General features: G+C 39.0%; 1 protein-coding gene across 1 annotated transcript in view; it reads left to right on the top strand.

Annotated features, from left to right (window-relative positions):
• Window positions 1-25,689, top strand: part of GRM7 (glutamate metabotropic receptor 7) — a 754,621-nt gene that overhangs the window by 360,859 nt on the left and 368,073 nt on the right. The window contains exon 3 of the mRNA XM_059662903.1: window positions 21,328-21,469. Within this exon, the coding sequence (XP_059518886.1) occupies window positions 21,328-21,469 (142 nt within the window). The remainder of the gene's footprint in view (window positions 1-21,327; window positions 21,470-25,689) is intronic.

Here is a 25,689-nt window from a genome sequence, read left to right on the forward strand (position 1 = left end):
CCAGGGTCTAGACAGGTTGACACATAAAAGTAATTATCACAATCCTAGAGTTCAGTTTTAATCACATATTTTCTCTCATAAACACTTTGTCCCTCCACACTAAGCTGGATAAGTGATTCCTAGAATGTTAGATTTCATGGACCAGACAATTTTCTAAGAAAAATAAATGTGTGGGCAAGCATGCATTGCCATTGCTGTGTTTTTCTAAGTAAGACCATTTATAACAAAATTCACTCCTAGCTACTATCTGCATTATTTTATAAGGGATGGGTGTCTCTTATTGACCACATTTGATCAAGATGATCATTCTGAGTCAATCAGTAGTGGTCTCAGGTAGAGGTTCCTATAGTAAAACTCTAGCTGTCTGGACCTACATGTATACATTAAGAAGAGATTGTTCTTGTGTGTTTTCAATACTTTGATTGCATTGTCTGTGTTCTTAAAGTTTTTTTTATTAATGAGATGCATTAAAAAGAAAGCAGATGATAGAGAATAAGATGAAGACAAAAGGAAAAGAACATAAATCTGTGCTATTGGGATCTGTTACATTATTTAATGTGCAAATTTGTTATTAATTCATTTACATATTTGACAAATCTTTATTGAGCACTTATTTATCTTACACTAGGTAGTTACTTGGAGTTAAGAACAAATTGATAAGTAAGATTAGACTCCTGCTATCAGGTGTTCACTATCCAGTTGGTAAGGCAAATATATTAAGTGAATTTAGAAAGTATGACAAGAGCCATGATAAAGTATAGGATTCAATCTGCAATAGCATTAGAATTGGAATACAGGGATTCTCAGGTATTTGCTGAATGGCTTAGATACAAACTGAATTATTCCAAAACAAACGAAAAACATCAAGTGCAATCATCATTTAGCTCTTAGGTAGGACTGAGATCGAGAAATTTTAATATTTTCAAAACCTCATTGCTTGAGTCTCCAAGGAAAATGATGTCAGGCTCAGTATAGATTATTTCTGTAGATCCTTTTTAACTCTGAAAATTTGTGATTTTAGTACCTACTTTGGTGCAGACATTAAATATTACAAAATAAATGCTTTAGGTTTTTCAACATAGATAAGAAAACATTATATTACAGGGTTTCTTACAACTGAATTGATGTAAGGGATGTGTTGAATTTCATCAAACATTGGAGTTATTTGTCAAATGAATGTATAATATCACATTATCTGAAAGCCTTAAATCCTACTTATTCCGAATAATAAAACTATGGGCATCTCTCCATTTATTCCAATAATAAAAGTATGCGCATACATGGATCAATTTTAATATGTTTGGAGTAGGAAAATTTGGCATGACCACACGGCCTCTGCTTTTTCTTCAATTATAACCTTAACTGGATAAAAAATATCTGTTGAAAGGATGGTCCTCCTTTGTGCCTCTGCACAACTGATTGCATGAGGAGTGAGCATTTCCCCAAACCTGGATTTGGCTCTAAGAGTTGGCACCAGAGCCACCAGGAGGAAGCAGAGGAAGGTCTCTGTGGATGGTAGAGTACAATCGATGAATGGAGAGAGGAAGGTAAGAGACCAAGATGCTATGAGTGAAAGAGAGAGTGGGTGAAGAGTAGCTACCTGACACCTCCTTGCCCTGTGAGCTCCATTTCTGAAAGACCCAGCTGAACAGTTCCCACGGTGCGCATCCTCTCCAGGCCCTCCTGCCTGTCTGGTGTGCGTGTCCCTGTGTGTGTCCCCGTGTCTCTGTGTGTAGGAGATAAAGAAAGAGCTTGATTTGGTTTTATCTTCATTGAAACCACAAGAACTGCTGTTCTGAAATGCCAGTTGAATTGTGCTGATGACTTTTTCTTCCTGCTGGGAGCCAGCTTTACCAAGCACATGGTCATATTTGGACTGTTTCTCCTGGTTCTAAAAACAGTGGCCCATGCCCTTCCCTATAAAACCCCACCGTGGGCTGGGAGTCAGGAAGGGAGACTGGTGATCACAAAGGAACCTCGCCAGTGTGAATGTCTTTCAAGGTCCGGGGCATATTCCCATCAGTCACAGGCATGCTCACTTCGTTAAAATAACAGCGAAATTATTATTTAATTAGAAAGCCAGAAATATATAGCATTTTATATCTTCCTTAACCACAAAAGGGCTTACCCACCCTCTATTCTTATGCGGGGAGTTGAATTTATCCATACTAGCAAAATTCAGTGAAAGGCAGCATGTTGATCCCAGTATATCAGACCAGGCAAAGTCCTCGGGCTCTGATGGCAGTAAGCTACATTCAAATGTGACTCCTTGTGACATGTGGCATATCATGCTCCCTGGGTATCGGTTTCATCCTTTGATAAGTGCATTTTTCTACTTCTTGGAATTGTGACAATTATGTCACATATTGTTAAATGAGTGAGCTCTGGAACCAGTCTTCTGGATTCAAATCCTGACTCCTCTGCTAATTAGCTTTGTGACCATTGGCAACATATGTGACATATGTGATGATTTTATGCTTCAGCTTGTGCATCTGCGAAGTTGAAATAACCATGGTACTTATTTGTAGGCTGTCCTGAGAAATCAATAGGATAAAACACACAAAGCACTGAATCAAAGCCTGGTAGTGCCAGGCACACAGTAAGAACTCAGAAAACTATTTCCAACAAATGCTTACTCTTAACTCAGTGCTTTGTAAAGTCTATAACACTGTTTACATGTGGTGGTATTGAAACAAAGGTTTCTTGTGGCACAAAATGATGTATTTTGAGTTCATCTCTTAAAGCACCTACAATTGACGGCTTGCAAATGGCTTAGTCTGTAATTTCATCTCCTTATAAAAGGACCAGTTTAGTAGAAATAGTCTAGAAATGAGCTCTCTTGTGGGACTGAGCAGGTATGTGAAAAGCTTTTATCACCATTGCCAGAATTGCAGGTAAGGAAGTGCATTCATTTCTAGGGATTTCACTTGGCACCTTTCACAGGCACTAATTTTTTTTCTTAAAAGAAAAGAGAAAAAGGATCTGTTCTTTTTGTGCTGCCAGAGGTAGTGGAAAATGGCTCTCTTTGGTACCTCGAATTTACTGAAGCTCTTTTTCCTCCAAGGCAGGTACGAGGTAAGATAATTGACCAGGCTTTCTGGTTCCATGCATTTGGGTGTTTCTAAAGCAAGTATGAAACATTGGGAATAGAATTTGTTTTTAAAATATAGTTTTTAAAAGAGGACAAGGCAGAGATCCTCAGATTTGTTTTTTTTATTTATTGTTTTGTTCTATGTAAATCTAATTACCTTTGCAGAACTAAAATGGGTATTTTATATGACTTTATGATCAAATTGAGAATAATTCACAACGCCTCCTTTTGTGCTTCTTATCTCCTCTGTTTTATAAGGGAGTCAGACTTTTTTCTAAGTTGTTAGAGATGGAAGACTTCATGAATTGTGACTATTCTCCTCTATCCCCTTTCTTTAGAAAAATGGTTGTGTCATAAATACTGATGGATGGGGTAATACTTACAAATCTATTTTCATGATCATCTATCCTGCAGCCAGACATTTTCTTTTCAGAACTTCATGATTTTCCTTTTACAAGATTTTTCTGAGAAGGCTAGAGACTGTTTTGGGGGTTATTCTTAAACTTTGCTGCTCTAAACGTGAACTTGTGGCCACCAGCATCAGTGTCACCTGGGAAGTTGTTAGGAATGCAGAATTTGGGGCCCCATCCCAGACATATTGAATCTAAATTTGTATTTTTGAAATGAACCCACACAATTCCTGTGGTACAACTTTAATGTTAAAATTTGAGAAGCACTACATTAAAACATCAGAATTCTATCTTCCTTGAACTTTCCGGATGTGTCTCCAAGACAGGATGATGGACTAGATCACTTTTTCCAAAAGTAAATTTGACAATAGGTGTTACAAACAATGTGTATTAGTTTCCTATTTGCTGCTATGACAGCAAATTTTATTACCTTAAAAGGAGTACCTTAATACTATATAAAACAAGATGTATTCTCTATAGTACTGGAGTTCCAAAGTCCAAAACAGGTCTCGATGGTCTAGAATTAAGTTGTCTACAGGCTGTATTTCTCCTAGAGACTCAACAATTAGTACCTTGCATTTTCCGGATCCTAGAAGCTGACCACATTTCTTGGCCACCTCCCACCTTGAAAGCCAGTAGGGTTCAGCTTTATATTTCTCTCTGGCTCGGATTCTTTTGCTTTCCTCTTTCAATTACAATGACCCTGGTGATTGTTATGGGCCCACTAGATAATCTAGGATAATTTCCTCATCTCAGGGTTAGAGGATTAAGTACCTTAATTTCATCTGCAACCTTAATTTTCCCTTGCCATAAAACATAACATAATCAGTATTTCTGGGGATTAAGGATTGGGCATTTTGGAGGTGTTATTATTCTGCTTACACAAATAGAATCTGTGACCCAGCATATGTGGGCAACGTTGATTAAACACAAGTCAGAAGGTGTCTTTTCTGCAGGACTTCTCACAGCCTTTACTCTATTAAAGTCATCTCATGAAACACCGAGGGTAATTATAACGTGCAATAATCTTCAAATGTGTTTGGCCACAGTACTCTTTCATTAACATCTCCCAAAAGAGGGGGCTTTGTTTGAGAAATGTGGACCAGAGGGATCACACATTCTTCCTTTCCATTTAACCAAAGGTTAACCCTGAGCCTGGGGGTTTAAGATTAGGTTTTCATTATGGGTCCCATTATCAAGTAGTTTAATTGTATGCAGATTGCTTCACTCTGCTGTTTTGATTCTTACTGGTTTATCGAAACCTATATTGAACCTACCCCATACTCTTTACATTGCCTTCATTTTAATCTCTCTACTTCCAGATTCTGAGTTGGGAAAAATGTTAACAACATGGGTGCAGTGACAGAGTTCCAGTATAGAAAGCTAGCGCTGTAGCTGTGTGACCCACAAAAAGGTATTTAACGCCTTTGTGTTTCAGTTTTCACATCAGTTAAATGAAGGCAATAGTAGTGTCAACCTCATAAAACTGGAACTTAAATTACTTGATGCAAAGCCTATCACATACTGAGTACTCATAAATGAGAGTTTTATTTTCAGTTAACGATAGAAAATGTTATTGATATTAGAAAATAAGCATAAACACCAAAGTGCTAGTAAATAAATAATATAAGGATGAGTCTTGTTTCTCATGGGGATGTTGAGTTAATGAATAAGAGTCTTTTGACTCTAAAAAGTGCCGGGGTCCAGCCCCGGCGGTCCAGGGGTTCCCAAAGGTGTGGACGGAGTCGGCGAAGAATGATTTACATGGAGACATCGTTCAGATGATCAGCACAGCTCTCTTTAGTCTCTGTGGATCCTCCTGTGCCTGGCTAAGGCCACAGAGAAAGATCCCGAGGCAAACTGAGCCTTTATTTTATAGTCAGAGGTAAACAAGATAGTGGTTACCAAAGTTACACTGTTCTTGTGAGTTTCACTTGTTTTTGTTCTTATTCTTGCTGCACTTCCCTCAGCCCATCAGCTTCCCAGATAAGATCTAGGGAGCTTATAAAGTCAAGCCTAATTATGCTAAGAGGACTTTGCCCTCTAAGCTGGGACTTGTTTGTGACTTTGCCAACAGGTCAGTCCAAGGCTTAACCCTATATCGGCTCCCCACAAAAAAAGTTGCAGGAATTGTAAGATTTACTGTAAAATGGAAATCAGGGAGAAGAGTTTGAAGAGGAATTTTGTCAGATAAACAAGAGTTATATTTAAAGGCTTTGAGACATTACATGGTAGGAATACTTTCATCAAGAGTAGTATTTCAGCCGAAACTGGTTTGGCTCAGCGGATAGAGCATTGGCCTGCGGACTGAAAGGTCCCAGGTTCGATTCCGGTGAAGGGCATGTACCTGGGTTGCAGGCACATCCCCAGTGGGAGATGTGCAGGAGGCAGCTGATCGATGTTTCTCTCTCGTCGATGTTTCTAACTCTCTATCTCTCTCCCTTTCTCTCTGTAAAAAATCAATAAAATATATTTTAAAAAAAGAGTAGTATTTCAGATGAATATCAGCAGAAATATAGCCAACTTGTGCCAAATCACTCAAAGGTTCTTCACAATTGTACGCCTGGTGTTTTAGTGGCAGTTACAAAGTTCACAAAGAAGATTTATTGATACACAAAAATACTTGAGGATTTTTTTTAAAAAAAAGAAATAAATGGGGTTCTTAACCTGATATTTTATTTTAAAATTATAATAAAACCAATCGTATATAAAAGCTGATTCCAACATATCAGTCACACCAATTCAGAAGATTAGGTCTTTTAATTAAAAGGACTTGCTATACCTCTGTAAAGCAGCAATCCAAAAATAACTGGGACTACGGTATCACTATCTTTCCTGAGAGAGGAAAACCTAATTTGGAATCTTAATTTATTTCTATTGCAGCTCAATAACTCAATTAAGCTGTGATAGAAAAATGAGCTTGGAAAGAAATTGAGAGAAACACACTAATTTCCCCAGCTTTAATTAGCTAAATAGAAATCACAATACTCATAATCACAGATACACCTAGTTACAAAATCCTGATTGCCAAAATACCAGAGTTTGTTACTTCAGGAGTGAAGAGTGTATGGGGTGTGGCATGTGTGAGATGTGAAAATACATGGTGTGTGTAGCATGTGCCATATGGTATGGTGAGTTTGTGGTGTGTGTGATTATATGATGTATGTGTGTGCATGGGTGTTTGTAGTCAGTGTGGTATGGTATGTGTGGTATGTAATATATATGTATGTGTCTGTGATGTGTGTGATATGGCATGTATGAGGTGTGTTGTGTGTATATATGTGTTGTGACATGTATGGTATATGTATGTGGTATGTTTATGGAGCATGTGGTGTGGTATGTCTTGTATGTGTATAGTGCATGGATGTGTGCTGTGTATGATGGGTGATATGTATGTATTTGTACTTTTTCTTGGATCTATAATTAGACCTACTTTTGAAATCAAGCTTAATTACCTCTGGCTGGTCTTGGATAAATCATCTTTTCACCTTTTCCTCCATTTATGAAACAAAACCATTGTTTGCTTTAGGGGCATACTTAACCTATTTGACATTCAAGGTAAATAATTTTTTAATAACTCCTTACTCTACATGAGAAAATTATTTGTAATAATTAGCATGAAATTAAATGAATAATAATAGTAACAATAGGGGAAAAAGCAAGTGGTAAAAACCCAATTGTACTTCATATGTATATTCATGCTTTTAATAAAATTATAAACATACTAATTAAAATCACAGTGTAAAATAGGACTATCGAAAGAGATAAACTTAAAATACATTACCTTTTTAAAAGTGAAAAAATATTATACCTGTACATTGGATGGCCTGTTACAGTAACAAATAATGGCATCACAGTTTCTGTTTGGACACTAACTTCTGTGAATTTTTCAACTATTTTGTAAAAAATGATGTTCTTTGCCTACTCATATTCAATAGACAGCTTAGCCAGATTCGTTGATCTCTATTTGTTCAAAGTTGATCAAAGAGCACTTTTAATTAATTTTATTTCAAAAGGATATATTTTTCAAGAAACAATGGATATACTAATAAGAAACTCTTAAAGATGAACATAAGTTTGGCTCAAATTCATAATATTCCTATTTCATCATAACTTTCAGAAATTGCCATAATGCACATGTCTCTACTTCTTTGGGATTAATTTTTCAAATGTCTTTGTTGAAAAATTTATTTCAAGTGTCTATTGTATAATTTGTAACACCTGCCTCAATTATTGCAGATGTACTATTTAAATGCAAGAATGGGCAACACTATAGGAATTGGATGCAGAAGTATGCTTGGCATGAGCTTGAATGATTCCTGCTATGAACTCACACTTGAAATGAATGTTGTAACTGAATCTGCATGTGTCAAAGACCGACTGAATAATTTGAGATTCTCTAAGTTCATTTCTATGTAGAATACAACACTGGTTAAAGGCTAAGGGATAAAACTATCTTAATTTAAAGCTTATACATATATTACAAAGTTCAACAGTAATTGCAAAGTTGTTTAGAACTTAGACTGGGGGTCAGTAAACTTTGATCTTCAGGCTAAATTTGTACAGCTTCCTATTTACATAAATCATTTTTTAAATGACCATTTTTTTTACATATTTTCTAGGGAAGTTGGCCACTTTCATGCTTCAACAGAATTGAGTAGGTGCGACAGAGACCATGTGGCTTGCAAAGCCTAAAATATTTATTACCTGGCCCTTTACAGAAAAACTTTGCCAACTTCTGACTTAGATCAACAGAAAATTATTGGGAGAAGAGTATTTTCACCTCCATTGTTGAGAATTGCTGTCATGTGGTTGTGATGAAAAGCAGATGACTTTTTGTTGTTTCTTTTTAAAATTCCTACAGACAGTACACCTCTTGCTGCCTGAGTCTTTTGCCGCCCCCACCTCAGTTTGCCTTTGAGTCAACCTGTAGTTTTGTTACGTGATTTTATTGAATGAAGGTCATACATGGGTATCAGATAGGGTCTAATGCACAGTAAGGCTTTCATAACGATTAGTATGTGTTCCCTTCCAACAGCACAAAACCGGAACTTGTAAGGGAAGGTGGTTCAATAACGTGCAGGTAGTAGAAGAACCGGGGGTAAAATGTATGGCCCATGTGTCTCTACTCACAACAGCTGTATAAACTCATATACTCCAGAGGGCCAGGCTTTACTTCAGAATATCAGACCCTTTTACTTTCCTGATAGTACTTCCCCCATTTTTTAATCGCAGTGTGATGTCAATCTTCTATCGATAGGACAGCTCTATAAGTGTCTTCCAAGAGGAAAAGAGGTCTTTTTGATTCTCTATGCATCGCCACCATTTTAGTTACCACCTTTCCTTACAGAATCGTCATCTCCTCACTTATCTCTCAGAGCAGTTCCTGAAGCCTAAGGGTGATCTTAGTGTGAATACAGCCCTTGGAGCCTCATCCCACACAACATACTTAGCAGAACACGTGGGGTGATTCCGCACCATGTATGAGTATGGGTGAGTGACCATGTGCATTCCTTTGGTTCCTTTAATTCACAAATGTCAAAAATGTTGCAACCCAAATCTGATCCAAATTTTGAAAAGGTATTTGAATGAGACAAAATGTGTCCCTTTTCCTCCAGGGAAAGACATTTGCCAGAGCTGGCTGAGTGCTCAGAGCTCGCATAATCGATCACAAAGGTGACTGCTTGGCTCAACCGAAATTAAAACCCATATTCACTCTTACAAGGTTATGTGTGCGTTTTTAATATTTTGCATTAAGCATTTAATATCCAGTTTATGAGACTGTTTTTTGTGTAATCACATTTCAAGATGTAATTTGGCCGTTTTCAGGCAAGTTGGTAAACCTGAGGTTTGTGGCATTGCTGACTTATTATACTCTGGATAGAAAGCATGTGATGACTACAAATGTTTGTTCTATCACATTCTCTCCTTATGGGTGTTGCTCTGACGCTAGCGATTGATTTGTAGGCCCAGCTGCTTCAAAAGCATTGGTGTTATTTTTATGCATGGGACATAGCCTTCTCATTAATTTTTATTTCATTTACTTAATTTCAATAACCCTTTGATTATAAGATAAAAATAATGCCTTATGCTTTCTTATTGTGTGTGTGTGTGTGTGTGTGTGTGTGTCCCAAAACATAAAGCTTTAAAAGATGGTCATGTTTTGTATGATCAATTACTCGTGTCTCTTTCCCAGGATTTGATGATATCTACACACATGTCTTTTGCTTTCTTCTTTCAAGATTTGCAGATGGTTGATGAAATTTATATTGAGATCATTAAAAGTGTGATTTTGTTTATTTTTTTTGAATAATACTTTGTGTTTGAGAATGAATACTTTTATTTCTATTATCAAATCATAAGAATATATCACAGAAGGCAAGTATATTTTAAAACATGCTGAGAATAAAGGTCATTTTGGTTTCATACTAACCAAAAGTTTAATCCTTCTTAGAACAGGATTTCAGTTTCATGAGGTTCAGCTCTGGGCAGATCACTTGGAAGATAGTTGTAGAAGAGTCTGTTTCCTAATTCTTGGACAGAGGCTTGCACTCTCTTTAAATCAACAAAGTTAATGTTGTGGAAGGAAGTGACTAGCTTGATCTTCAGAATAATCCTATTAATAAGCCCTTCTCTCATTTGTAAACAATTCACTGGCCTGTCTGGAGAGATTTACGGGCGGTAGATTCTTAAAGCCCTTACGTGACCTAAACACTCAATACGTAGCTCTGTCTGTGGCTTGACTTCTTGTGGGAATTCTGTAAAAAACAATGAGATTGAGCAAGACTTCTCCAATGGCAGGCCAGTAAATGGGAAGATGAGGGAATCTATTTTAAATGTCTTGTTCTATCCAAGACCCCCTGAAAACTCAATGAACTCTTTCCTTCTTCCCATTAACACTTGAACCAGTCTCCTGGGCCTTGGGAAGCAGTGATACAAAGCCACATGCCATAGTCACATAGATGATCATGATGGCAATCACCATTTATGTTTACCTATTGTGCTTACAGAAACATCAGCCAGCATAAAGCCTCAACTGCTACACGCCTCGGTGAGGAAGGGGGAGAGTTCTCTCTGAGCTTGTGGAAATGATGAGGGTGACATGTTTTTAAAATCAGCCCATGCAGGATTCATTTGTTTCCACGTCTTTGCTTGGGAACATACATACTGATGAATAGCAAGGTTTTTAAAACGATGATAAACACTGAAATCCTTTAAAATGGCATTTATTGATATGTGTACTTTTTCAAGTCTTAAGCGAACAGTGGTTTGCTGTAGGACTAATATATCTTTGCAGCGACAAAAAGGAGAAGAGGAAGACAGTTGCAAGGAAGATGCTGAAAATAGCACAATCCTTAAAATTCAGTTTAATTTATCTTCTAGCTTGCAGAGGTTACTACATTAATGATACCTAGTCATTAATGATATCAAGATAATTCTAATTTTTTAAAAATATATGTTTTATTGATTTTTTACAGAGAGGAAGGGAGAAGGATAGAGTTAGAAACATCGATGAGAGAGAAACATCAATCAGCTGCCTCCTGCACACCCCCTACTGGGAATGTGCCCACAACCAAGGTACATACCCTTGACCGGAATCGAACCTAGGTCCTTTCAGTCCACAGGCTGATGCTCTATCCACTGAGCCAAACCTGTTATGGCAAGATAATTCTAATTTTGATATCCAGTATGGAAAATTGTTATCCACACTGATAGCATTAATCATATGAAGGTGATGTCTGTCTGTTTGTTTGTTTGTTTGCTTTACAAAGTTAAATTCTGTGTTAAACATCCCATCTACTATGGAGAACAAGCCTGAGATCTGAGTACAAACTTTCCCTTTTCTAGTGACAGGATGAAGACTCTGTTTTTCTCCTCTAAAGGTATACAAAGAGAAATATATGTGTTTAGAGGGGTTGCATTAAAATATCTGGAAAATAAATTTCACTGATTCATGAAATGAAAAGGTAGTGTTGGAGAAGACTTAACAAAAATGGGCACTATTCAGCCTGGCTGGCGTGGCTCAGAGGTTGTGCTTAGATCTGTGAACCAGGAGGGTAGGGTTCGATTCCTGGTCAGGGCACATGCCCAAGTTGTGGGCTTGATCCCCAGTAGGGGGAGTGCAGGAGGCAGCCAATCAATGATTCTCCCTCTTCTATCTCTCTCTCTCCCTCTCCCCTCCCCTCTCTGAAATCAGTAAAAATTTATTTTTTAAAAAGGTGCACTATTCAGGAGAGTATGATAACCTAGAAAGTCACAGGAGTTATAAGCATTCCATTTGTTCTGTTTTATTGATTCATTGAGAGGAGTGTGATGGAGGAGAGAGTAAGAGGTGGAAAATCTCATCAGAATTCCTGAGCTGGTAGGGAAGTAACTCTGGATTGAGGGTCAGGTGTTCTCAGTTTTTATCCCGGTACTATGTTTAGTTATATAGTGTCGGGTAAATCAATCAAATTTCCAACCTCCTTTCCCCTCATCTATAAAACAGATGAGTATCCCCACCTCTCCCTATCTCTTATAGTACTTGGTAGTATTAAAATAATATTTTATGGAGGAATTAAAATAGTTTTGGACCAATAAAAGAAGTCATTACGGGGGAAAGATATTGCTTTAGTAAAAGACCCAATGAAAAATGACATAAATCACTCATTAATTTATTCAGGGAAAATAGTAGTATGGAAATTATTTTTAAAACGACTGTAGGAAATGCACACTCAGGTTACTGGCGAATTCACAAAGGTAAAAGCACATCTTTAGAAACACCGCCCTAGAAATATAATGGAATCATTTTCTTTATATAGCCGTGTGCCTGCTCTAAACTCCCACTGAATTTGAATTCTCTGGGTGGATTCCCACACAGATATGGTAGCCCATTATCCCCTAATTTTCAAGATTTAAAATGAATCATAAACTGGGGCTGCTCCATTTCGCCCACACACATCCAAGTGAGAACTGACTAAATGCAACAGGAGCTTGGAAATATCAGTCACGTTTTTAGGCTCCTAAGTTGACTTCCTTTTTATTGTCCAGAGATCATAGGGGGACATCCTTATGGAGTTGCTGCTTGGAGACAAGTGACAATTGATTCTGACAGCCGGCCGATACTGCTCAAGCCACAGGGAATACACTGACTGTAAAAACTCAGCCAGTTTCTTAGTTCTTGTGCAGGGAAAGGGGCAGCTTGCTTTCCAATGGTTTCCTGAATCATAGCTCATTCTTGATTAACCCACTCAGGACCTGCCAAGCTCGTCGCTGTTGAGAAGAACTGCATGTTCCATCCTGGGATTTTGTTTGTAAGCTAAATTCAGAGCATCAGCAGAGATCATCACAGTTTTGAAAGAGAATTTAGAAGGAAACCAGCCTTATGAGTCTATATTCCTACATGGATGAGTAGGACGTTCATCTTTTGTGTTGATTTCTATATCCTTGGCAACTGAAAGAGGGCTTGAGGCATGGCAAATGCTTAGCAAATACTTTTTTGAATGATTGCATGGATGCGTGGATGTCCAAACAGCCAAGAAAGTAACTCACAGTGAAACACCATCAGCTGAAAGATGATCAAATTAGGACGTTTAGCCGAAACCGGTTTGGCTCAGGCTCAGTGGATAGAGCGTCAGCCTGCGGACTGAGAGGTCCCGGGTTCGATTCCGGTCAAGGGCATGTACCTGGGTTGCGGGCACGTTCCTGGTGGGGGATGTGCAGGAGGCAGCTGATCGATGTTTCTCTCTCATCGATGTTTCTGGTGGGGGATGTGCAGGAGGCAGCTGATCGATGTTTCTCTCTCATCGATGTTTCTAACTCTCTCTATCTCTCTCCCTTCCTCTCTGTGAAAAATCAATAAAATATATTTAAAAAAAAAACAAATTAGGACGTTTAAAAAGCTTATTTTAAGAGCATCAGCTCTGATGCTACGTTGGTCAGGATAATTTCAGACAGTATGCACCCTCTTTAAAATGGGAGGGTTGTACAAAGTGTAATTTCAGTTTTAGGTTCTATGATTAAGTCAGCTAGAATATACATGGCTCTGTTCAAGAGAGCTTGAAGCATCCATGTTTCCCAAAGCATGATGCAAATTCTTTGTGGGTGAAATGATGCCCCTGAAATTCCTGAACACGCTTAACTTAGGCTTGCTGTCCACCATTTCTTGCCTGAAGGATATTATGAATTAATATCTGCTTAGCACCTGCAGAGAGTGCATGGGTTCTTCTCTCAGAGAGAGATGCGGTCCCAGTAGCAGAGCATAAGCAGAATGTTTCTCACCCAAACCTAGACTTCCTTGTGGTTTGTCTTACAAAGTCTTGTGCAGTCCAACCCCAACCCCTAACTCTAACAACTATATTTCATCATATTTTTTGTAGGCAAGCTCATCGCTCCATGCTCCCCAAATTGATAGGTATATGCCAGTTGCTGAGCATTTTCTTGAGCTGTTCATCTGCCCTTGCTTCCTCCCCCTTGTCCATCCACCAAGGGACGTGGCTATGTCAAAGATTATCCAGAGCTAGTAACTAAGAAAAATCAAAAGCCCCAAACTCCCATCACCAAAATTGCTTCCCATCTAACTCCACCTACTTCCAATTTCCACATGACTCCGTACTCTCTTCCCCTCTGCCTCCAGTTCCCAGCCAGCTCTCTCTCTCCAAGTCTATGCAGAACCTCTTCCCCCACATCCCTACTGCAGGGGCAATTCCAATTTCCTTGAAATTCTTTTATTCTCAGGGATTTCTCCCCATTCTGGACTGGGCTTGGGATTTGTTGAAGGCAAGGATAAAATAGGATCGTGTTCAGTTGCAAATAGCAGAAAGCCGACTGCCTGTCTGTCCTTTAAGTAAAGAGGCAGTTCGTTTTCGGAATATCAGGAAGTGGTTGCTGGAGCTGTTTGTTCTGCTCAGGGTTGCATGGCCTCGGGGACTCTGGTTCTTTCTGTCTTCCTGTTTTACCACTTTAATGGGCTGGTTTTTATCCTTTTGCTTGTGGCCCAGTGGTGCCAAGAGGGCAATAAGAGCTCCAGACATAACATCCACAAGGCTGGGGAGGAACGGGGCCAGCTGTCTCTCTCTCTCCCCAAAAGAACACGTTTTTTTCCACAACTGTCCCCAGAAAATCCCTGCCTGTTTCACAGATAACACAGTCATTCCTGCTTTGAAAACAGAATGGGAGATTGGGGAACGGAATTGACCCCTTTGACTGTGCTCATTGATAGGCTATTTGGGACTGGACACTTCACCATCGTTAGCAAAGCCAGGGACCTACTAGCAAAGAAAGAAGCTGGGACGGAGGGTTAACAATCTTATCCAAAATGACCTTTCCACTTTGACCTGTCTCTTCTCTCCACTTAGTTGTCCCTCCATTAGCACCCTCCACAGATGTGAAATGACCCGTCTGAGATGTAATATCTTCTCTAAAGCCTGTGGTGATGCCTCTAATGAGATGGGTGAAGTCCATGCATTTTTGCTTGTGTGACATTCGGCCTACTCCCCTCTCTCTTTGTAAAGTATATGAAGACAGGAGTGCTGTCTTACCATTTAGCATGAAGTATACAAAAATGAAAATTCTAGAAGTCTTCTGCCATTAAACTTGTGATTTGGGATGCGTTACTTAACTTCAGAATACCTCCATTTCCTCTCATACAGATGGGAATGTTTGCAAACCTAGGTCACAGGGTCATAGGGTTGTATGACCACTGAGTAGGTCAGTGATATAAAGCACTTAGAATGGTAGGTGACACATACACAGCACTCAGTGATTGCCAATCCTTCTGCATTGATTAATACTCTCCCTGTAAACCAGTGGTTCTCAACCTTGGCTGCACATTAGAATCACCTGGGAATCTTGTTAAAATCCTGATTTCTGGGCTTCATCATTAGTAACAAAGAAACAGGATTTCTGGAGGATGAGGCCCAGAAATCAGGATTTTAACAAGAATCCCAGGTGATTCTAACGTGCAGCCAAGGTTGAGAACCACTGCTGTAAACTCTCAGGGCCTCAGTTTCCCCACTTGTAATGGGGGATTGAACGAGGTTTTTTCTGAGGCTCCCTTCTGCTGCTTTCTTATATTGTTCTCTTTAAAAAAACTTACAGAGCATTTCACATAATAGAGTCTCAATAAATATTTGCAAAATTGAATTGGCTTGTCTAAATAAGAGACCAAATAATCAGTGGCACTGGATTGTGTATAAGTTCTGACAGAATTGAGTTGCAAACTTTAAATGGCTATTGCTTCTGCTTATTAGGTGGAAAAGAATCCATAATCATCTGAGAGAGAAAAAAAGATTTTTTAGAGGCAACAACCTGTGGTCTGGCTCCTGAGGTTCTGCTGGCTGTTACAGATTGCTAGCTACCACAGGCAGGCAGGAAACTGACCAGTTTTCAGCTCCAAATTGAGGAGCAAATTGATTTCTGGGACTCAGGCATTCTGTCCATTCCCTCAGTGGGCCTTCTCAGCCAAAGCTGACATGTCATGAACGGAGTTGTCCTGTCTGTGACATGCCTCTTCATTTGCGACATTTGGGGTGATACTGTCCAATTTTTCCTACACGTTTGCTCCCGCAGAGGTGTGAATTAATTTGGCAATGGCAATGCCAACCAGCACTGTCAAACTCCATTTAGTTTTCACGTGCAAATAAAGTGCCCCTCGAAAGTTATATTATTTTTTAAATTGAATTTATTGGGGTCACATTGGTTAATGAAATTATACAGGTTCCCGCTATACAATTCTACTGTACATCATCTGTATATTATAGTGTGTGTTTAACATCCCAATTCAAGTCTCCTTCCATCACCATTTATTTCCCCTTTATCCTATTCAACCCTCCCCCCCGCCCCGCAACCCCTTTTCCCTCTGCCAAACACCATACTGTTGTCTGTCTATGAGTCTTTCTTTTTGTTCTGTACTTAATACCTCCACCCTTCTCTGCACTGATGGTAGGGATGCACGTTAGTGTAGGCACTGTGGAAAGCAATATGGAGTGACCTCAAAAAATTAAAAATGAAACTGCATTATCCAGAGAAACCTGAAACACTAATTTGAAAGAATATATGTACCCCTATGTTCACTGAAGCATTATTTACAATAGCCAAGATTTGGAAGCAGCCCAATTGCCCATCAGTAAATGAGCGGATATAAAAGCTGTGGTACATTTACTCAGCTATAAAAAAGAAGGAAATCTTACCTTTTGCAACAGCATGGATGGGCCTGGAGAGTATTACGCTAAGTGAAATAAGCCAGTCAGAGAAAGAAAAGTTATATTCTTAGGCTCTTGATGTAGAACCAATACCTTCTCAGTTTAGATTGTACTTGCACTGTGGTGACCAGGTAACATCAGAGAAATAACAGCAGGCAAGCTGAATCCACTGCAGGGGACTAACCTGGAACACAAACAATCAATAGAAGGTTTGCATTCAATAAAGCAGCATCTTGGGATGAAAATATGGTTGCCTGTCAGAGAAGAATGTAATGTGCTGAGTTGTCACCATTATTGAGAAGGAGGCTGGCTGATATCCCAATACCAGGTGTTGTGTGAGCATGTGTGCGGACCACTTCATTCCTTGATAGAAGACACAACCTGCATTCTCTTCCCACAATGATTCACCTCTGTCATTACACTCTTGGTCTGAATTGATGCTTGAGTTGAGGTCATCTATGTACAGTATCCATAAGTGTTTAAACCTGCTGCATGTTCTTACGGATTGCAGGCAAATGAAGTGACTATCTTTCCAGCAGGTGCTGTGCAAGTCTTCAAGAGCAGAAGATCAAAACATCATGTTTCTCTCTCATCCTTTGTTTTCCAATCTTCTTCCTTTTTCACATGTTAGCTTTATGAACGTGTTCATCTTCATTACCATGTTAATAGCCAATTTCTCTCTTTTGTTGAGTTGTTGGATTTCACTCGCCGATGGGCAATTGTCAGGAAGGGGTGAGATTCTCAATTCTCAATTCTCAATTCTGCAATCACAGAACTACATGCATTGGTTCCCCTTGTGGGGTGCACCCAAAATCTGAGAGTGCGGACTGTCCCTCCACTAATCACGTCTCCAAATAGAGTTTGCTCTAATTCCTTTAATCACTCAGCTGTAATTGAATCCTGATAGGAAGCTGGGTTTCTATCCAGAATTATTCCCCTTCTTCTGCCCAGAAGATGGTAAAGTAGCTGTTTCTTCTCTCAGCAGGCCCAGGACAGTCTGCGGGTGATCTTGTCCCTCCCTGCTCTGTACTGCTTTCCAGACTGAGAGGAATCCTGATATTTGAGGTTATAGTTGCCATTACCCAGGAGTATTTCTGTAGGTGCTCTTTCTCTCTGCATCATTGTACACCTCTAACAAAGCATAATGTTTCATCCTAATAGGTCCCTAAACAAGTTTGGCTAGAATATGCATGCATGAGTCCTGCTTTTAAAAATATATATATATTTTTATTGATTTCAAAGAGGAAGGGAGAGAGAGATAGAAACATCACTGATGAGAGGGAATCATTGATTGGTTGCCTCCTGCATGCCCCCTACTGGAGATCGAGCCCACAACCCTAGTGTGTGCCCTTGAACGGAATCGAACCCTGGCACCCTTCAGTCTGCTGGCCGACACTCTATCCACTGAGCCAAACCGGCTAGGGCGAGTCCTGCTTTTACCTGAATGGCTGCAACCAATTTGGAGAGACTAAGTGAATGTTTCTCAACCCCCCCCCCCGCCCTCCCCCCCCAAGCCACTTGCAGCACTATCACTGGAGCAGTGGTCCCAAATGTGGTCCCCACACCAACAGTCCCCGAAACCAACCAGCCGGTAGGTATGATGTGCAATGACCACCAGGGGCCAGATGCTCAATACAGATGCAGGAGCTGCGGAGCAACAGCAACTTTGCAGAGTGCCCTCTCACACTCCGGGACCCCTTGGGTAATGTCAGACTGCTGGTTTCAGCCAGATCCCCACAGGCCAGGCCAAGGGACCCCACCTGCCAGAGGGACCCGCTCATTCTGCAGATGCCCTTCGAGCCCTTGCATCGCCACATGTGTGGCCAACTGGATATTGGCTCCAGGGTGTGTCCGGCTCGTCTCGCCCAGTCCTGCCCTGTTGGCCACCTTCTAATTAATTTCCTTTCAATGTGCACGAACCTGTGCACTGGGCCTCTAGTTACTATTATAATGTTCTAATAGTGATATGTATGCCATTTCCTTATTCATTCTATATTCATTCTTTGGAATTGTTCTGTAACATCCATTCCTTCTCTCTTATTTGTTTAGTCATTTATTTGTTCATGCATGTGTGTCGTACTCTTTGGATGATCATTCAATACCATAGTTATTTCATTTGTTTTTCCTATTGTCCTAGCTTCGTTCATTAGATGCTCTTTCAGGTGGCTCCTCTGTCCTTTTGACACACCTAATTTTATTTTCATTTCTGTACTTCTGGCTTCCTGCCACTGCAGTATCTTATATAAGCCCTGCCCCAGTCTTAAAATAAGCCACTTCTCTAAAGGGACTCCTTTTTACTCATCTCCTTCAGTGAAATTTCCTCATACGTTGTTAATACACTTGGAGTTCATTTGTCAAAGTCTGCATTCCATTCTGGGTCCTTTGATATGCTGATTGGTTTTTAAAAAAATTTCAAAAAGTAAAGTTGAATTATTGTGGTGTGTTCTTGGTAAGTTCCAGAGTCAGGTGTCTGCCACCACAGTAACACACAGAGTATTTCCACACCCCCAAATCCCTTCTGTGGTCCCTTTTAGTCAACCCCTCCTTTCTCTCCCAACCCCTGGCATCCACTGATCTACTTTTCTCCCCTGTTTGTTTGTTTTTTTCTAGACTATCTTATGAATAGAATGTGCATTATGCAGTCTTTTTCATTTGATTTCTTTTACATGGAAAAATGCATTTAACATTTACTCATGTTCTTCCACAAATCAGTAGTTCTTTTGTTGTTGCTGAGGAGTCGTCTATTATGGATGTACCACAGTTTGTTTATCCATTCACCTTTCAACAGATGTCTTAGCTATTTCCAGTCTTCGTGATTATGAATAAAGTTGCTATAAACATTTGTGAGTACACTTGTGTGAACATAAGTTTTCAATACATTTGGATAAACAGCTAGGATTAGAACTTCTGCTTGGCATGTTAATTCTGTATTTACCATTTTTGGAATGCTGAAGTATTTTCCAAGTGGCTGTACCATTGTGCATTCCCATCAGTAATGAGCAAGAATTCCTATTGCTCTGCATCTTCTCCAGCATTTGGTATTGTTAGCTTAAAAAAAAATCAAAATGCCATTAGTGATAAATGGTTGTGTTTTACTAGCATTTCCCTAATGACTGATATTGAGCATCTTTTCATGTGCTTATTTGCCATTTCTGTATCTTTTCTTATAAGTGTCTATTCAGATGGTACGCCCATCTTGAGTATTGTTGTTGTTGTGTTTTCACTGCTGAGTTTAAGAGTGCTTTATATATTATGGTAATTCCTCAACCTCCAGACTCTGGCTTATGTTTTCATTTTCTTAATACTATTTTTTATAAAACAAGTTTTAAACTTTTATAAAATGCAATTCATCAATTTTTTTTGTATTGATTATGCTTTTTGTTGTCATATCCAAAAACTTATTGCCAAACCTAAAGTTATACAGAGTTTCCATTTTCTTCTAAAAGTTTTCTAGTTTCAGACTCTACACTTAGATCTATCATCCATTTCGAGTTAATTTTTGGATACAGTATGAGTTACATGTCAAGATTCATTACTTCTGCACAGGGATACCCATTTGTTTCAGCATCTTGGGAAAGACTATCATTTCCCCATTGATTTTCTTTGCACTTTGACAAGAATTAGTTGACTTCATTTATGTTGGTCTATTTCTGGACCTCTTTTCTATTCCATCCTGTACAATAAAAGCCTAATATGCTAAGTATTTCCCTCTAACTACCACTTTAGCTTGAATCTATGCATATTAATCTGTTGCACTTATATTTTCACTTAGTTAGAAATATTTTCTTAATTTTCCTTGACACTTCCTCTCTGACCCATGGATGAGTTAGAGTACTTAACCCGGGAACTACTAATAAGCAAGAGGTGGTGCTGTGGGGCATTTATCAGTTGCTTAGGAAATGGCTACATATTTCTCTGTCTTCAAATTCATCATATCAGTTAATATCAATATAGCTCTGAGAAATCTGGAGTAAATTAATTAATTTATTTAATCCTCTTCTCACATAAAATGGCTAATGTTATCTTATAAGATTTTAAAGGTGAGGTAACATATATGAAACAATTGTGGCTTGGCACATAGTACATGGTAAATAAAAATGTGCTACCATGATTTATAATAGTTGTTGGTGGTGTTTTTGTCATTGTTTTATTTTTAGATTTACTTCATTGGCTCTGAGCTTGAAATGTTGGGATGGGTATGAAGGAAAAAAATATAAAGTAATGGAATGCAAACTAGAGAAGTCACAGAGATAAGATTTGCCTGTTCCTATCATTATTATTATTATTTAGTTTATTGATTATAGCTTTATTGTAATGTATTGCATTCATTTTAAAGACACCCCCCCCACACACACACACTTTGTGAACCTTCCCCTGCCTCCACAGAATCAAAGATTGGTATCCCTGGGCATAATTAGCCATTTACAAGTGCATTACAAAGGGGATGAGGCTGCATAATACCACGGATGGTGCACCAAGTATGAACAGTAACTCAGGACTCTGCATAATGTCTTAAGCCTTCCTCATTCAGCAACATCACTAAAAAAGTGCTGTGCACTCAGAATTCAAAATCCCCTCCTCCCCAGTTACTTTCTCTGGTGTCTTTGGGAATTTGACTGACACTCTGCTTTCTTTTCTTAAACAGGTGGGCTCTGCATTGCCCAGTCCGTGAGAATTCCCCAGGAGCGCAAAGACAGGACCATTGACTTTGATAAGATTATCAAACAGCTCCTGGACACCCCCAACTCCAGGGCCGTCGTGATTTTTGCCAACGATGAGGATATAAAGTAAGGATGACTGGTGACATTTATTAGTATGCATGCTGCAACGTTAGCAAACAGAAAGATCCCGACACTGGCAGAGATGGGGAAAAGAGAGCAAAGAATCAACTCTATACTCACACAGTGGCCAAGTCTGTGTGTGCTTTCTACCCCACGCACGATTACTGTGAACCATGGAAGCTGCCCTGTGCTGCTGTCCTGTCCTGTCCTGTCCTGTCCTGTCTTTCCCACCTATTAGCAAAATAATGGATTTGATTACTTATAAAAAGAGAAAACCACTAGACCTTTGCAAGTTTCTTTTATTAAAAATCTATCCAAATGTAACAGACTTACCCAAAGAATGTTCCTCTCAATGTAAAAGAAAAATGTCATAATGCTGGCTATATTGCTGCAGCTTCAGATTCCATATGTTCAAAACCACACTTGACACACCTCTCTATTCTCGATCTACCTTTTCCTCTCTCTTTCCTCATCTCCATCTCCTTGGAGTGAAAAATCTGATTGTAATCTCGACTTTCCTTTTTTCCTTATTTGCTGCATTCTTGGCCACGCCATGGAGAGCTAACCTCTAAAATGTTTCTAGAACCCAAACACACCCCCCCCCCCAACTTTCTTTACTTACCGCCAGCCAGCCTGACCAAGAGTCCTTATTTTTTTTATCTTTTTTTAGGATACCGTGTAATTACACGCGATTAAAAACTCAGAAAAAATACAAAGATCGGGGGGAAAGTAAAAGCCCTTCATCCTGTTCCCTAGCTGACAAGTTGTGGCTCCCAGCTCCTTACAGGCTCTCCTGGAGGCGGTCCGTCTTTTCCCCAAACCGCTGCATACTGTGTGTACACCCTCCTTCCCTCCTTGCCAGCCCTCACTTACCATTGTGTCGTGGAAGTCCTTGAATGCCAGTACCTATAAATCTATTCAGTCTTTTTAATAGCCGTGAAGAATTTCATTTTATATCCGTATTGTAAATCATCTAACTGCCCCCTTATTGATTGACATTTAAGTTTGATTACAGAGTTTTGTAACTATAAATAATGCTGCAGTAAACCTCCTTTTTCAAAAATCTGTGTGCACAAATATAAGTATACACATGTTATGTAATGTATATATGTGTGAAGATATAATAATATCTACAAATGTATAATAATATACAAATCTATTATTTTATACATTTATAGTCTATGTACTTATAAATTCCTAGAAAAGAAGTTTCCAGGGCAAAGATATGTCCCTTCTTAAACAATATATGAATATTGTCTTATAACGAGGTTGTGCAGCTAATGCTTCTGCTTATGTGAAAGAGCTGTGTAGGTTTTATGAGATCTTTGCCTTATAGTTTAAAATACTACATTATTGAATTTGAAGGTTAATATCTTTTATCAAGGGTAAATCTATGGGCCCAGCCTGTTATTCCATCCTGCTGGGATTATTGCATTACTAGAGGGCCTGGTGCATGAAATTTGTACACAGGTTGGGTCCCTAGCCCTGGCTGACAATCAGGACCGATCTGATTAGGGCCGATCTGCGGGGTGACCAGTGGGACAATCAGGGGGCCCCCACTGGCACCCGCCTTGGCTGGCCTGGAGCCTGTGGGCTGGGGGCAGCTCCTGCTTTGAGCATCTTCCCTCTGATGGTCAGTGTGCATCATAGTGACTGGTCGTTCCACTGTTCGGTCGATTTGCATATTAGGCTTTTATTATATAGGATCATCATGGCCAGCCTCCCAGTCTGCATCTTTCCCCTCCCAGTGTCCCACATGCTGCCTCTGAATCCACCCATCTTGCCAGTATTAAGCTCTGATCATGGGTATCAGGACTGTTCAATGCAGCATGTGAACCTGAGGTTGGGAAAGCTGAGGTTTGTATGCTACTTAAATGAGCACTGTCTCGCCTTGGCAGGCGCCCCTCCCCATCTTGCTTCCAACTTCGGAGGCCTCAGTTCTCTCATCAGTACAATAGAAATCCTTTGGAGCAGTTTTTATGGTGATTCTGCCTCAGCTACCCTAGGAATATCTCACTCCATGCTCCCTTGTGACTGCTACACAGTAGGCACTGGGCCCATTTGTGTTTCCTCCTCCGGGTCTCTGCATGGTCTCTTCCAACTGCTGAGAACACTGTTTGCTTCCCCACTTCATTGTCTAATGGCCTTTCTACCATTGCTTTCTGAACAATGTTGATTTCTCTGAACAATGCAGCTTTGGAAAATTCTCCGTAGTTTGTGTCACAGTTGTCATTTTATATCATTTAATTTTCTTTTTTTAATTTGGCATTTGTGTTATCCATTAATCCATAAGCATCATTAGGGTAGAACCATAGCAGGGTAGAGATGATGGCTCTTTGTTTTTATTCCAGCCTGTACTACATTAATCTTTTAGAGCCACTTCTAATTTATGATATTCTTTGCTGATATTATTTTTATTTAATCTGAGGCTTTAAATTTTTATTTTTCAATTATAGTTTACATTAATTGTTATTTTATATTAATTTCAAGTTGCCAGAAAAGCTGTGGTACAGGTATGTAATGTCCATAAAAAAAGAATGAAATCTTACCTTGTGTCACAGCATGGATGGCCCTAAAGGGCATTATTACTCTAAGTGAAATGTTAGAGAAAAGCAAATATCATATGTTTTTACTTATATGTACAATCTAAAGACCAAAAAGCAAACAAGCAAAAGAGATGCAGAGAACTGATGGTTGCCAGAGGAGAGGGGTGTGTGTGGGGAGGGTGGGTTTGGGTGTCCTCAGGCCCTATTACAGTACTCAGTACGTAGGATATTCTTAATAAATGGCATTCAATGGGTGAATAAAATGCCTAGTCAAATGCCCACCATTTAATAATTTAAATACAGGCTTGCCTTGCTGACCTTCATGATGTCTTCACAAGTGGTTCTATTTTAACAGCTATAACTCCTCTCCACTCTCCCAGTTCTCCTCCCCAAAGGCATGACTCTGGCCCTCCAATACCTCCTGGTCCCTCCTCCATCATGGCTTTTGTTTGTGGTGTTTCTTCTCTTTCTCTACCTGTTGCAAGTATGTCTGTTCTTCAAGGTTTACTTCAAACAGCCTCTTCTCTATGGGCACTGCTTCTGATCACCCCTTATTTCTCTCCTTATAAAATGCTGACTCTTTTGCTCTTAGGGCATTTTCTTTCATACTTTGTGATTTAGTTATTTCAGAGAATTTTTATTTCATAATATTACCCTGTTTTTTTGCTCCAGGTTTTGTCAACTCTATTGATACCTTTCTTAAGCATCTCATATATCTTTTTTATACATATTTTATACATTTAAAAATATGTAATACATTGATAAGGTGTGGCTTTGTGTTTATTTTTACTTTTATTTTAATTCTCACACAAGGATATCTTTTTTATTGATTTTAGAGAGAGAAGTGAGAGGGAGAGAGAAAGAGAGAGTGAGAGAGAGCTCTGTACTTTTAAATTCATCATACACAGCACATAGGAGTTTTACTGCAAATAGCAATGGTGATAAATTAGTTTTAATACTCTTGATTTTCAGGTAGTGTGAGGTTTTAATTTGGGATATAAAATATATATAATCTTAATAACTGTGCTATTTTTGTGTGCTGGGGCTTGTTTGTGTGTTTATTATTTTATACTGTGATTTAGAGTAATGATAGCAGTAATGGCTCTTGAGCACAGTAATAGAATTCAGTGCATATAGAAGTGTCTTCCAGAGCATGATCTTAAACACACTGATGTCTGAAGAGTATTAATGACCTACAATGTTATGTTATTTCTGTTTTCAGGAAATTTACACTGTAGATTGGAAATTTTGAGATTTCTTAGAACATTAACTTGAAATACTTTGTTGGAGAATAGCAGTGAGGAGATATGAACATCTAGATGTTGAAACTGAGATAGGTGCTAAATCAGTCATGCTTACTAATAATTTGGATCTTAGACAAGAATGGATTCTTTTCTGGAACACTTTATTCTGATTATAAAGCAATACATGGCTATTTTAAGTCCATTGAAAAATGTGGAGAAGTTTTGGCTGTTGCTGTTTATTAAAAGGAACTCTTAAGTTTACTTTGCCGCCTGCTTATCTAGAAAAATCAAAGGTGAGAGAGAATAATTACAAACTATGATTTTATGCAATCCCTATAAAACTTGGCATCCCAACATTCAGAGATAATCACTAAAAAAATTCTGGATTGAGGTTTGTAATAATTTTTTTCTACACGTGCATAAGTTTTTCCCAACA

The sequence above is a fragment of the Myotis daubentonii genome, chromosome 14, assembly GCF_963259705.1.
Source record: "Myotis daubentonii chromosome 14, mMyoDau2.1, whole genome shotgun sequence".
Lineage (NCBI taxonomy): Eukaryota > Metazoa > Chordata > Mammalia > Chiroptera > Vespertilionidae > Myotis > Myotis daubentonii.